Raw genomic sequence first — 15062 nt, 5'->3', positions numbered from 1 at the left:
TATATGATTCTAAAATGCTTCAGTCCTCAAGTAAAATACTGGAATAATGAATGGTTTGGGTTTCAATTGGAAATTATAGCTAAATACAAGAATTGAAGTTGAATACAAATACAGTTGGTTTTTCAATTGGAAATATAATTATAGTTGAATACAAAAATTTGAAGCGATTGCAAACCAACATGAATTTAATTAGATTGAATCTGAATAGAAGAACTAATCAATAAATTCTAATTAGTTAATTAATTAATTATAATTATATTATGATTGTAGTATTCTGTACAATGAATAAATAAATAAATAAAAATTAACAATAATATTAGAAATTGATAATCAGGTTGATATAACGTATTTTTTAGGAAACAGAATGGAATGCGATTAATACTCACTTGAAATTCACTGATCAGTTCCAAATGTTTGAGATCCTTCATCCGAATGATGCTTTTTTGGCCACTTCAAAGTCGAGGTTATCCAATGCTGAGTGCGCTAAAGATTTCCAATCTCCTTCAGTCACGCCCAAGCATGCTATTGAATATGCTTCACTAAATAATCAGGAATCAAAAATAAATAATGTAATCTGTGATTTGGTATTGCAAGAATTGATACAGTATATCATAATTTATTGGATTATCTCCCGGGCAGGAGAACTCGTTTTGTAATACGGGAATCACTGTCTTATGACCTATGGGATTATATTTTGGGGGAATTCGAGTCAAGTGATCGACCTATTCCGAATCCAGAAGTGGGCGAAACGAGTGATTGTTGGAGAATACATACGTTCAAGCTGCAGACCGTGCTCAAAGAGATGAAAATTCTCCCTCTTCCGAGCTTGTATATCTTGGAAGCCGCGTGTTTCATAGATAAGAGAAAGAATAAATTCAGAACTGGCGCACATTTCAACAATTATGGGACAAGGCATGGAGAAGAGTTGCGAGATGATACACCACTATGTATGAGACAGGAGTAAAGAGTGCTGGAATTCGACTATACAATGATTTACCAGCTACTATAAGAGAAAAGACAGGACGAGTATTGATTATGAACAGCTTTTAAACATTTGTGCATACTCAATTGATGAATTTGAATCACATTAAGAGATGAGCTAAGTTGCTCAGTATATTTTGCTATCAAAAATAGTTCAAATAGGACTTGATTTGACTAGATTATCGACATATCCAAATACCCCTTCCGTGGGTGGTTAATTGGACAGATGATACAATAATAATAATATTGATATAGTAGTTTGTGAATACACTAGAATACACTAGACTCAACAACATGCGATAAATAAGTACGTGTCTTTTTATGTCTAGAGTTTGCTGTTATCGTTCAACAAAACTCTTAATTTACTACAAAACATGCTATTGTATGTTTTATATACCTGTATTGACACTAATAAAGTGTATTCAGAAGAGTTCAGATCAGTCTTGAATATAATAATAGACTTTTTCAATTAAATTTATTTGCCATCTTATAAAATAATACAAATATTTTTCTTTTTTCTACAGTGCATCCGTAAGCTATGAATTATGAAACAATATAAACAGAAATAATGTGATAAAATTTGAAAACAAAATTCTTCAAAAATTTTTAATTATTTTAATGGCATTGCTAGCATAGACAATTAGTCTGTTTGTTAGCAATGAGTTGGGATTCTAAGATGAAGAACATATACAGAAGTATTACACAAATAAAATATATGCAGAAAATAGAATATGTTCTCACATCTTGTAACATTGAATATGGAGCTCTCACCTTTTTTCACAATGAACTTATGAGTTCATCTCGCATATCATTTGACACTTATCAAATACTTACTGTATCATGTTTCACTTCATTACACACGTTAAAATCATACAATTATAGAGGATTTATCATTAATAATATTTTATAAAAAACTATTTAGCTAAATTATCTGTCAATATGTGTCTAGTTGAAATCGACATGATTGAATGTTATGCTCCCTATCTCTAGTTTCAATGTCAACCAGAGTTTCACTGCTGAGACGTTTTTAATTAAGGGACTTAATTCTCTGATATAAATACTTTCATTTTCAAATAAGTAACATGTCTTATAATCTGAATATTTTCTTAACAAAAGTCTATAAGTGGTTTAATTTCATTCATTTATTCCAACTACAGTACCTTATCTATGAAATTACTCACTTGAATAGTTTCTTCTCCAAATACTGATACATGGGAGCCGAGAGAGGCACTTCAATGGTGGACATTGTTGACACGTGGAGACAGAATATTTTGGATCCGCAAAATCCAACCACAAATCCCATCAGTTTCTGTTGATGGACCGGGAAATTGTTGGCTTTGATGCTAAGGAAATTATTGCCAGAGAAGCAGAGCATTTCTTCACAAGCCGCATTCCAAGCTACACTATTCGCATTTGGCTCCTGAATTAATAAAAAATATTGCGGATCAATTGAAATGTCATGAACTCATAGTAGTAATAAGAATGCGAATAAAGACTCCAATATAGCATTTTTATTGTTTTCTTGCTCACTTGCAACTTCTTACAAACTTAAATTGGACATTACTCAAAATAAGAAGACGTAACACAATAGAGAAGCTATACTTGTAAAAATTCTCACCCTGTCAATATTATTTTTTCATGAGCTATTAGGTGATTAACAATAAAAAATAGTACTTTCAATTTCCATTGAATCAATTTTTGAAAAAGCTAACAAGCTCTTATAAATTTATAAATGAATTTTATCTTTTAAATTAAAACATTTTATTTATAAACTCTATTTGGTTTTATAAATAAACAATCACCTCACTTTAGATATAGTGCAGTAGAATGGTCATTTTCCAGGAAACAGCCCCGAAGAATTTTTCTCGACTGTTTATTTTGGGGCGCTGAATACGAATCTGAAATTCGCTAACACGCCAGAGGGCGGCTTCACCCCTAAAAACCATAAAGAGTGGAAGTAGTGAGTTTTCGGATTTAAAAAATAAAACCTTAAAAATACGCCTTTTTGAAAATTTGTAGCTTCAAAACCACAAATCGTAGAAACCTGCGCTGCCACTCAATTTATAAGAACATTCATTGTCTTTAATTTTGTAGAGAATTATTTTTTCGAAAAACCCGAAGTTTACGAAATGAAATGGAAGAATTGAAAAAAGTCCCAAAATACATATATAAAGCCGTCGAGAAAAATTCTTTGGGAACGGTTTCCTGAAAAATAACCATTTGATTGGACTAATAGCTTATTATTATTATTTAAATTATTCCAGTTGATGAGTGGTAAGTGAAACAACTAGTTTGAGTTGACTCTCATGAAGCATACCTGGTACAGCATTTCTTTGGTGTTTATATCATGAACAACACACTGGTTGTTCTCGTCAACAATTGCCAGCCTTTTCTTTGAAGCACTGAGATCAAGACACCTTATTCCCGCCTGTGCTTTCAATAGGCTCACAGCGAATGCATTGTCCAAGTAAATCTTTAAAACCTGCAAACAGACACTGGATGAGAAAATTATTATAAGGAGAAATTTGTATGTCACCTTTGAAAGTGGCATTGAAAACTGAAGGAAAATTATTAAAAGGCTACACAGAAGCTCAACGTGAATAAAGCACATAGAATAGAATATCTTTATTAGCCTCAATAGTACATCACAATTTGACATAAATATAGGCCACTCAACACAATACAATAGGCTACAGCACAATAAAAACACACGGTCAATAAAACACTACAATAAACAGTCCAGTCACAGTAGTACATTGGATTCAAATATACATTACATACAGTACATAATATACAATAATACACATCATTTTAAATTCATTTCAAAATACCTTGAATATAGTTTTTTCTCCATATATTCTTTGACAGAGTAGAAGGGATTATCTACGAGAAAATTTTATAACACATTTCTAAACCTTTTGTAATTAAGTTGTCTTATCTGAAAGGGCAGTCTATTCATAATTTTGATTGCGGCATTAGTGGGGTTTTGATCTGTCTTGTGGAGTCTGCTTCTTGTCACATTCAAAGATTGACTTGTTCGTGTATTATGTGTGTGTGTAGCACTTCTCAACTCCATTTTATCGGGATTAGCTATCAAGAACAGTAAACATTGTAGTATGTATAATGAAAAGAGTGTTGATATACGCAATCCCTCGAAAATTTCTCTACAATGTTCACGAAATGGAGCTTTGTCTGCATTGAGAAGCAGCTCATTAGCATTCAACCAAGTTTGAACTTCCTTCAAATTAGATTCAGAAAGTGCTACAGCCTGAGTGTCATCTGAATGCCTATTGAGAACTGTGGTGTCATCTGCATATAAGATTATTTTCGATGGGACATTGATGGTCAAATCATCAAACATAATAAGAAAGAGCAAAGGACCCAAGACCGAGCCCTGAGGTACTCCACACTTAACAGACAAAGTACCCGAGGTTTTACCATCCACACATACATATTGAGTTCTGCCCTGCAAATAGCTAGAGAATAACTCCAGTGCTAATCCTCCAACCTGTAAGAGCTTCAACTTTGCTAGCAGGATGTCATGTGAAACACATTCAAAAGCTCTACTGAGGTCGCAGAATGATACAGCAGCAGAACATTTCTCCTCAAAACAGTCCAGAATTTCCTCCACCAATTTAATCTCAGAGCATGGGTGATTGATAGGCATTTTTGGGAACCGAACTGAGTCTTACAGAGCAAGTCATTCGCATCCAAAAATTTGCAAGATTGTTTTCCGAGCAGAATTTCTATTATTTTCGAAAAAAATAGAGACTGAGGCAATGGGCCTAAAGTTTGTAATATCCTCATGTTTGCCCTTCTTGAACACCTGTATTACTTCAGTGATTTTGAGTAAGGTGGGAAATTTCCCTTCCGCAATGACTTTATTTACGAGGTATGTGAACGGGGTTAGAATACAATTGATAATATTCTTTATTAGAGCATTGGACAGCCGCCCATAGTGGTCTTTACTATTATTTGCAGACATATGCTTCACAACTTCCAAAATACAATTTTCTGTTACAGGTTTGAATCGGAACTTCTTAATACTTTCAGGAATATTTTTCTTTTCTAGTAGTTTAGCCGATGTTACTCTATTTTTTTTAACAAGATTTTTCTTAATTTCTTCAGCTGTATTTACAAAAAAGCTATTAAAATTATCAGGAGATTTATTTATTTTCGGTAACTCCTCTCTTTTTACTTTGTTTTACTTTTATTTACAATGTTCCACAACATTTTTGACTTATTTTTAGAATTTTCTATGATATTTCTGTTTGCTACTTTCTTTGCTTCTCTTATCATTAGTCTATAGGAACTTTTTTCTCTTATATATATATATATATATATAATCTAAGTGTGTTTTAGAAAGAAAATACAGAAAGTCCAACCTATTTTTCTGCACTTTCAGCTCCGGAGTGAACCAATTGATTTTATTATAAGAATGCCTAGCGGTTCTCGAGTTGAAATTAATTTTTTTGATCATGTTGAAACTCAGATAATACATCAAAGCTCATATCTACATCACTATCATAAATAGAAACTGATTAACCTTCCTTCAACAGGTGGCATCTAAATACATTAATATTACTTTCATTTATTTTAGTGACTTCTCTAGAAATCTTAATCTATAAATCTTTAATCTTAAAACAAGCGTTTTTGAGATTTATTGAATTTTACTGAGATAAGCTGGCCTAAGTGGTCGCTGACATGGCAGTTACTTATTTCAACACTCAAATTGTCTTGGAAGCTGGATGAGAAAACATTATCAAGACAATTGGCCCCCCTAGTCGGCTCATAAACCCTCATTTCAAAGCTATACATACTGCACAAATTAACAAAGTGCTCAGCCTGCTTGTCATTTGCATTGAAACGTAAGTTGAAGTCCCCACAAACTATTGACTTTCGGTTTCTCTTATTCAAGTAACTAAGAGCTAATTCCATTATTTTACAAAACATTTCAAAAGTACCTTGAGGACTACGATATACAGTGATGACCATAACGACATAACATATATGTGTAATAAAAATGAAATAAAATAAATAAGAATTTGATTCAATGTATTATCAAACAATTCTAAAAACGACATTTAGCAGACTAAGGCTCAACTCACACTTATGCGACTCAGGTCGAGAAGAGACTCGACTCTAGTCGAGAGCATGTGTTTCCAAATTGTGACACTTGGACCAGTCTCTAGATTCTAGTCTCCGCGACGTCACCATTTGAAAACACATGCTCTCGACTAGAGTCGAGTCTCTTCTCGATCTAAGTCGCGTAAGTGTGAGTTGAGCCCAAGGAGTAAGTCAGTGAGCCTGATTTTTCATAGAAACATGTTCTGAATTTCAATTAGAAATTTCATAATTTTTCAATGTGCTAATTCAAGTAGGCTATTAGAATTTAATATTGCACAATTTGCATGGTACTTTTTAAATTGTTCTGATTAATTTTGGTGAACATGATTACTATCTCTTATTTTATATATTCAACAATGTATAGTGAAGCAAGAAAATGTATATTAGTTACCTGGCCACTCATGAGACCCAAGAGGAGTCCTTCGCGACCACTGGGCCCTCCCACCACTTTGATGTAGCGGATTGGCGAGTCCATCAGCCACTCTCTCTCCTTCACTCCTTCAAAAGTCAAACTTTGTAATCTCTTTTCCTATAAAGATGAAGACAAATAGATTGGATGAGTGGTATCCTTTGAATAGTTTTTTATCAATGGAGTTATATATTATTTTGAAATGGAAAGAATAAATCAATTTATTTGTTCAAAGTAAATACAAATAGAGCTAAGCTGAGAAACATAGTTGAAAAAATACTCTTTACATGACAATATTATAAACAACAATATTACACAATTTTGATAGTAGAGCTTATAATACAATATTTCCAATGATAATCAAAATAGGATTTGATCACTGTCAACCAAGATCACATATCATTTGTCTCATTTAAGGATGCCTTCATAAATTATGTGCACAATAAATCATATATGTATATATGTGCATAATATGTATATAAAATTGAATGAAGATGTATATTCCAGCTAAAAATGTATATGAATGAACTATTTGAAAAAACTTGGTCATTTTACCTTTGGAATGGCCAAAGTAGGTCGAAACTAGTCATTAAAATGTTTTGAAAATAAGAGGAGAGAAGTCATCGAATTATCGAAATTAAAGAGCTATAGAGGATATTCTACTCTACATATTTCAACATATTCAACAACAATGCTTATTCTGACAAGCATTAGATTTATTGGTGAAGAATACTTTACCTATAAGCGTATCTTTCTTTATATAGGCCATGTACAGTGCTGAAGACCATTTGGTAGTAAGCAATTGTTCCATCCTGGCAACCCACCGCCTATAAGAGACCAATAATTCAAAAATAAGCAAAAATAGTTTTATCAATTTGATAAAAAATTATTTATTCTGGAAAAGAGAATCATGCTGTTAAATGAACGATTTTGATTATAACCATATACTAGTTGACCCCGATTCCCCGGGCTGGAGAACTCGCTCAAAATGTTGCTGATCTGCTGTCAACTGCTCTATTAAAAGCAGTGGAGATTCAAGAGAAATAGTTCAAGCTGCATTCAGTTATTAATTGCATGAATTGCATAATTGCAAAAAGTCCAGGTGTAAATGTACTTCTGTAGTCATTTTCGGGTAGCAACCGTGGAAGAAACCTCGAATCAAGATGACCGAATTTTTTTTAGTGTTTTGCTATATCGCTTTTATTTCCATAACCGATATTTCACCGTTTTGTGCACGGAAATATTTGGAAAACTTTCCTCTACAATTATTGTTATAAAATATGCGTTTTAGAGGAAACCTTCTAGAAGAATTGTAGAAGGTTTTCCAATTATTTCCTGCAAAAAACGGTGAACTATCTTGAACAATTACTGAACAACACGGGGTAACTTTGAGGGTTCACATAATATATGGAGGACCGAGGAGAATACATAAAATGCGGATCGACTTACTTGATGCGGTTTTAACTGGGACTGGGGTCTCAGCCAGCTCTGCCGGGATATAGCACCTTCTCCTCCTCATCGGAGATAGACAGAGGTAAGGTAACCGTCCACTGGAGCCGATTCAACCGATCCGTTCGTCGGATGGATCAGACGAATCTGCCGGCCGTTAATTCGGCCGAATATGGTCGTCCATTGGAACCGTTTACGTCAGTCTAGTTCAGTAGTAGGCTGGTTGCCAATTATCGAATTTAACTACTATCATAGCCACCAAAAGTAGATATGGAATGTGTGTTCTGGCACATGTGCCAGAATTCCCCACCTAACCTAACCTAACCTCAAGGTCAAAGGTCAAGGTCGAGGTCAAATTATCAAAAACTTCTTTAAAAAAAAACTTGGAAAAAAAATAAAATTTAATAATAAAAAATCAAAAATGAATAAAAAAAATTAATAATGAAAAATCAAAAATAAATCAGAAGGTCTCCCACCCACTCTGGAGTGTATATATAGTGTTCACAACAGTGGGGGGGACCATCAGTGTTCAGTCAAGATCCATACAAGACACATCTGTTCAGTTCTAGAACCGGGCATTTCAGCACACAGCTACCCACACTGTGAAAAAGTATCCTAGGACACACGGCCGCCATTTTGATCTTCAATAAAATAGCATATGTTCAATAAAAGTAGCAATGAATTGCTGATTTTTATTCCTCAAATCCTCTTCACCCACATTTAGTAAAGTAAGAAGAAGTGATCATTCTATAGAATATACAAGGAGCTTGAATATTCAAACAGTAATGAGATATCCTCTGGGTAGCTTGTATGCTTTCAAGAGTCTCACATATGAATCCTAGAATGTGAACAAACCATTGTATCATAAGGATATTTTTTCCTAGTTATATTTAACATAATAACATTCCATAGTATTCAGTCAGTGTTCAGACTAATGGCCATGCCCACCAGCATTAGGGGTGTCAATGGGGGGGACCTATCACTCTAGCTCAAGATGGTCATGCAGGACCTGTCACTCTACATGGTCATGGAGACCTCTATCACACCAGATTAATATGTCCATGGTAGACCTACTAGATCAAGATGTCCATGGGAGACTCTAGATCAACATCGCCATGTTACTCTAGATCAAAATGGCATTGAAGATAGATATTTTCAACAACTCCCACTCCACCTCCTCCATGTTTAGACATGACTTATTTAACATGGACATTTTTAATGACCCTCACTCCTCCTGTCACATGGACCATGCTCACCAGTCTTTCAGTCAGTATTCAACATGTCTGTATGGCATGGTTGGGTCATCCACTCGGTGGACCTCGACCCTGACCTTGACCTTGACCTTTGACCTTGAGGTAAGGTTAGGTTAGGTTTGTTAGGTCATGTGGGGAATTCTGGCACATGTTGTGCCAGAACACACATTCTATATCTACTACCAAAATTTTTCATAAACAATGATTATATTGAGATTTTGAAAACTGAATGAACAAATATCCACTAAATTAGTTAATCATTATAATAATCTTATCTTCAGATCCTATTTGTTCAGCAATCTTTATCCACAGATTCCTTTAAACATCAGGATGATGATATATTTTGTCTTGCATATCCCACAATGGAACATGCTCTTGAACCAAACTTATCAACTTTTCATTGTCCATAGTTAAAACTTTATAGAACAGAACAAGTTCAAAAAACTAAAGCTGACAAGACTGTGAAACAATTTTGAGGTTAGGATGATGTTGTCTCAGCTCGACTTCGTCCGGATAGTCAGAAAATCCCATTCAATTCGGATCGAAAACCTGATCGGCCGTCCCAATGGACGAGCATCTATAGCTTTCTTTGTTGGGGGATCGTTCGGACAAGTTCGGTATTTTTCGGCCTATGCTAGTTCGGACGAAATCGGTTCCAGTGGACGGCCCACCTTAGGTGGTGAGAGGGGGGGAAACTTAATGTGATAAGACATGCACTGTACTGTTTCCGTTCTAACCAATTACTATAGAAATAGAAGCGATATAACAAAACACTCAACATATTAGTGGCCATCTTGTTTTCGAGATGTTTGAACATACTTAGAAGATGGTAGGAGCCACACGCAACATTTTTACAAACGTTTCGGGCGACTTTTCATATCCAATCATATTCAACAGTGAATATCAATACATTTTTTGATGGGAGTTTGAACCCTAGAGCCAAATAACAAACCAACCTGAAGTAGCAGTGGCTAGAACTACCATAGCAGACCATGCATTCCTTGAAAATTTGTTTAGTTTGCATCAATATGAGGCCATAGTCCATACCTATTCCTGAAGTGATACTCCTTTATTCTTAATATACCGTATTATTCTGTTGGGTTGGCAATGATATAAGAGGTTTTTAATACTCCTTTAGAATGAGAATTAGATAAAAAATTGGCCCCTCAATCAGTGTTATTTCCATTTAGATATTTAGCTTTGTGGTTTAATCCCTCGATTTTCAGAGATGTCATTTACCTAATTGGTTAATGTGTTTACATTTCTTGACCCCTTGCCGTCGTCAAATTCTACACACCGTTGGGTAAACCTTATTGAACAGAATTAGGCCTACTGTGTGAATTTCAAATTATTCGGTCAACTAAAGCATTATTTGTTGTTGGTTATCCATCTTGTTTCCACTATTATTATCACTATTAGATTTTATAAAACTTTAAAGTGAAAAAGCACTCACATTATTTGATGTGGCGACGTCCGTTTCGTTGGGGTGGAGGGGAGTTTTATAGAGTCTCAAGAATACTTGAGACAAGACATAGCCCGAAACCAAAACACTTTCAAAACACAAAATCACTCAAATGCTGACTACAAAATCATGAAAAATATCAACAAAAAACAACAAGAACATAACCTAGTCATAACTACAGCTGACAAAGGACAAATCACTGTGATAATGAAACAAGATGATCTAAACTCAAAAGTAGAGCAATTCATCACAAACAACAACATTATTGAACTAGAACATGACTCAAACCAAATACCAGGCTCAAATCCTGATGATTCAAACCAATAGTAAATCCATTAATAATAGTTTTGAATTTGCCAGATTTGATTCAAAAAAGTATAGATTGAAGGTATTGAGTGCCATCGTTAATTTTTTAAAGCAGCAGAATGATGATATTGGTAATTTTTCTCAATCTACTGTCTCAACAAATCTTGAAAAAAAATCTCTTGCTCCGAATGCGTGACAAAGATGAAAAATGTAAAGTAACAGGTACACTAAAGCCCGGAGCTTGTTTTGAGGATGTGACCAGGGAGAGCGTGGGTGACTGCTCAGATTTGGGGCCTCTGGATGCGGCAGTGTTGATTGGAGGGGGTAATGACATTGCCAGAAATGATGCCAAAGGTTTTATATCAGTCCTGCGTAGGAGGCTGGCTGATTTAAGACACACCAGAGTATTTTTATTTGACATTCCACACAGGTATGACCTCCCAAAATGGTCTTGTGTAAATAAAGCAATTCAATGGGCAAATTCTGAGATACATAAAACATGTAAACATTTTGAAAATGTCACTGTGTTAGAGCTTTGTAAGTTGGGGAAACGTTTTCATACGAAACATGGGCACCACTTGAATAATCTTGGAAAGCGGTACGTTGCCTCACAAATCTTAAAACAATTCAATAAAGACGTGATAATTCCAGCCAATAAACTTATTCCTCTAAAAAACTACTAAGGCCATCAGCCGAGACTGATTTCAATCCATATCGGCTGAATCATAGGGATGATTATGCCATTCACTCTAGGAAAAGTAATATAAATATCTTACATCAAAATGTACAGAGCTTATCAAATAAAATAGGACTGCTGGAGGAGATTATTGTTAATTATAAGTTGGACATTTTATGTGTATCGGAGCATTGGATGACTGATGCTGAGCTTGAAGTAAACTCTAATATTAAGCATCTACATTTAGTAACCGGCTACTGTCGCTCAATACGAATTCATGGTGGTGTGGCCATATATTCAAATCATGATGCGTCCCAATACAAAGTATTAGACTATTTAAATAACATTTCGGTTGAGTTGGACTGTGAATTAGCAGGAGCTCATTTCTTGAATATTGATATCATGGTCATTACTGTTTATAGAAGTACTCAAGGTAATTTTGAAACGTTTTGCAGGGTTATGGAACTAGCTTCAAGTTATATAAAATAAGAAAAACTGGAAATCAATATTATGTGGTGACTTCAACCTGCATTTTAATAGAAATAGAAAGGATGCAGAACACTTTGTTAATTTGTGTTGTATGTATGGGTTCGAAATGAGGGTTCATGAACCGACAAGGGGTACCAACTGTCTGGACAATGTGTTCACAACTTTCAAAGAAAGTTTGAGTGTTCTAGTGAGTAACTGTCATGTTAGTGATCACTTGGGCCAACTTATTTCAATGAGTAGAGTGAATTATATCGATACACAGAAATCTAAGACAAACACTGAAAAGATTTATAAAATAGTAACTAAAATTGATGACAGTAATATTAATGTACTTAGGAGTTACCTGTTGATAGAAGGCTGGTCAGATATTTTCAATAATCATGCTGAAGTAGATACAAATTTTGAAGCATTTCTAAATACGGTTATATATTAATATGAATTAAGTTTCAACGTAATCATTACAAATAGGAAAACTGGTTCTGGTAGACGTTCAAGTAACAATCTAAACTGGTATACACAAGAATTGAAAAATCATAAGAGTAGGCTTGATTTTTTATACTTTCTTTCCAACACATCCTCTGATTATAAAGATATGTATACTCGAGAAAAAAGTTATTACAGACTAATGATAAAAAAAGCAAAAAAAGAATACAACAAAAGTTTAATAGAGAATTCTGAAAATAAGTCGAAGACACTGTGGAACATAGTAAACAAGGATAAATCAGAAAAAAGATCTACTCAAGAACATTATATCTCCAGACAGTTTCAATAGTTTCTTTGCAAATATTGCTAATGAAATTAAGAAAAAACTTGATAAAAATTATACAGTTACATCAGATAATCTACTAAAGAATAAGAATGTTCCTGAAAGTATTGAGATGTTTAGATTCAAGCCCATTACAGAGAATTGCGTTCTGGAAGTTGTTAAGCATATGTCACCAAAGATAAGCAAAGATCACTATGGACTATCCAATGCCCTAATTAAACGAATCATAGATTGTATTGTTACCCCATTCACGGCACTTATTAATGAAGTCATCGCTAATGGAAAATTCCCCACTTCTCTTAAAATTACCAAAATTATACCAATTTACAAGAAGGGCAAGCATGATGATATTGCCAACTATAGACCTATTGCTTTGGTCCCTATACTGTCTAAAATAATCGAAATTCTGCTCGCAATGCAATTTTGCAAATTTCTTGAAATTAATAACTTGCTCTGCAAAACACAGTTTGGCTTCCGAAAAGGCCTCTCAACCACACATGCTCTTATAAAACTGGTTGAAGAAATTCTTGACTGCTTTGAAGATAAATCCGCTGCCGCTGTCTCTTTCTGTGACCTCAGTCGTGCATTCGATTGTGTGTCACATGATATCCTCCTGGCGATTTCTTCCTATTTGCGAGGCAGAGTGCAGTACGTCTCCGTGAATGGTGACAACTCTCGCGTTTTGCCTGTGGAGTATGGTGTGCCTCAGGGGTCTGTATTGGGTCCAGTGCTTTTTCTGATCATGATTGATGATCTTAGCATAAATGTCCCAACAAAAATCTTCATGTATGCCGATGATACCACAGTTCTTAATAAGCATAAAAATGATGCTCAAGCTGTTGCACTGTCGGAGAGGAATCTGGAGTCGGTGCAAACTTGGTTGAATGCCAACGAACTGTTCCTCAACAAAGCCAAAACCACAACAGTCACTTTTAGGCTCAACAAGGGATCAGCAACAAATGATACTGGTGAGGAGCAGAAATTCCTAGGAATAATTATTGACCCTACTCTAAGTTGGGCACAACACATTGCTGTTCTGAAAAGTAGGTTGAGCAGCGGTGTGTTTGCCCTTAAACGATTATGTGGGGAGCTGGACCAACATGGACTACGTCAGGCTTATTTTGGTATTTTTCATCCACACATTACATATGGCCTTATAGTCTGGGGCTGTTCTTCACAAGCACAAGACATTTTCATAATGCAGAAAAGGGCTGTCAGAGTCATCGCCAGGGCGCGGAATCGGGAACATTGTAGAGATATTTATAAAGGTCTTCGAATTCTAACCTTATATTCATTATATATATTGCAATGCTTACTATTCCTGAAAGCAAATCCAGAGAAAATGGAGTTGAGAAATGCAATTCATTCTTATAATACAAGATCCAATCAGACGCTCAATGTAACACGAAGCAGACTGCATAAAACTGATCAAAGTCCCTCGAATGTTGCAATTAAATTGATGAATAGGCTTCCTAATGAGGTGAGGCAACTTAATCACAGGAGGTTCAAAATGATTTTAGAAATATTTCTCTTGAAAAAACCCTTTTACTCAGTTGAAGAGTTTATCGACATGAAAATGAATGTAGAAGATTTCAATATTTAGAATTTATTAATATTACTGTTATATGAATAGGACTAATATACCATACATGTTTTTATTGTAAATGTGACTTTGTATTGTTTTTTATTGACAGTATTTGTATTGACTGAGTGTTTTACTGTTATATTGACTGGCCTATATGTCAAATTGTGACATCCTGTTTTTTGGCTAATAAATTTAATAATAATTTAATAATAAACGAAGAATGCCATCAACCAGACCCAACATATTATACCACATACCAACAAAAAACACCTCAAAAACATAAACCCATCAGCCCCCAAATTGAACGCCCTACCCAAGATCCACAAACACGTACCCATTCGACCTCTAATTAACCACACACAAGCCCCGGCCCACAACCTAGCAAAACATCTAGATATAACAATAAGACAACATATAACATTCCATGAACACACTGCTGTAAAAAACAAGACAATAAAATACCTAGAAGATATGCTACAATCAAACAACACCCCACAGGACATTATGCAAGAAATAATAACTCTAACCAAACTTGTAATCTCACAAAACTATTTTGAAT

At 34.7% G+C, this 15062-nt stretch overlaps 1 protein-coding gene across 1 annotated transcript in view; it reads right to left on the bottom strand.

Moving 5' to 3' along the window:
- Positions 1-15062, bottom strand: part of LOC111053694 (intraflagellar transport protein 122 homolog) — a 128839-nt gene that overhangs the window by 67928 nt on the left and 45849 nt on the right. Inside the window, 6 exon segments of the mRNA XM_039431419.1 lie at positions 387-436; positions 439-539; positions 2163-2401; positions 3299-3463; positions 6500-6637; positions 7255-7344. Of these exon segments, the coding sequence (XP_039287353.1) occupies positions 387-436; positions 439-539; positions 2163-2401; positions 3299-3463; positions 6500-6637; positions 7255-7344 (783 nt within the window).

This window comes from Nilaparvata lugens, chromosome 6 (assembly GCF_014356525.2).
Source record: "Nilaparvata lugens isolate BPH chromosome 6, ASM1435652v1, whole genome shotgun sequence".
Taxonomy (NCBI): Eukaryota; Metazoa; Arthropoda; class Insecta; order Hemiptera; family Delphacidae; genus Nilaparvata; species Nilaparvata lugens.
The sequence above is the reverse complement of the archived record's forward strand: the minus strand, read 5'-3'. Positions and strand labels throughout refer to the sequence as shown.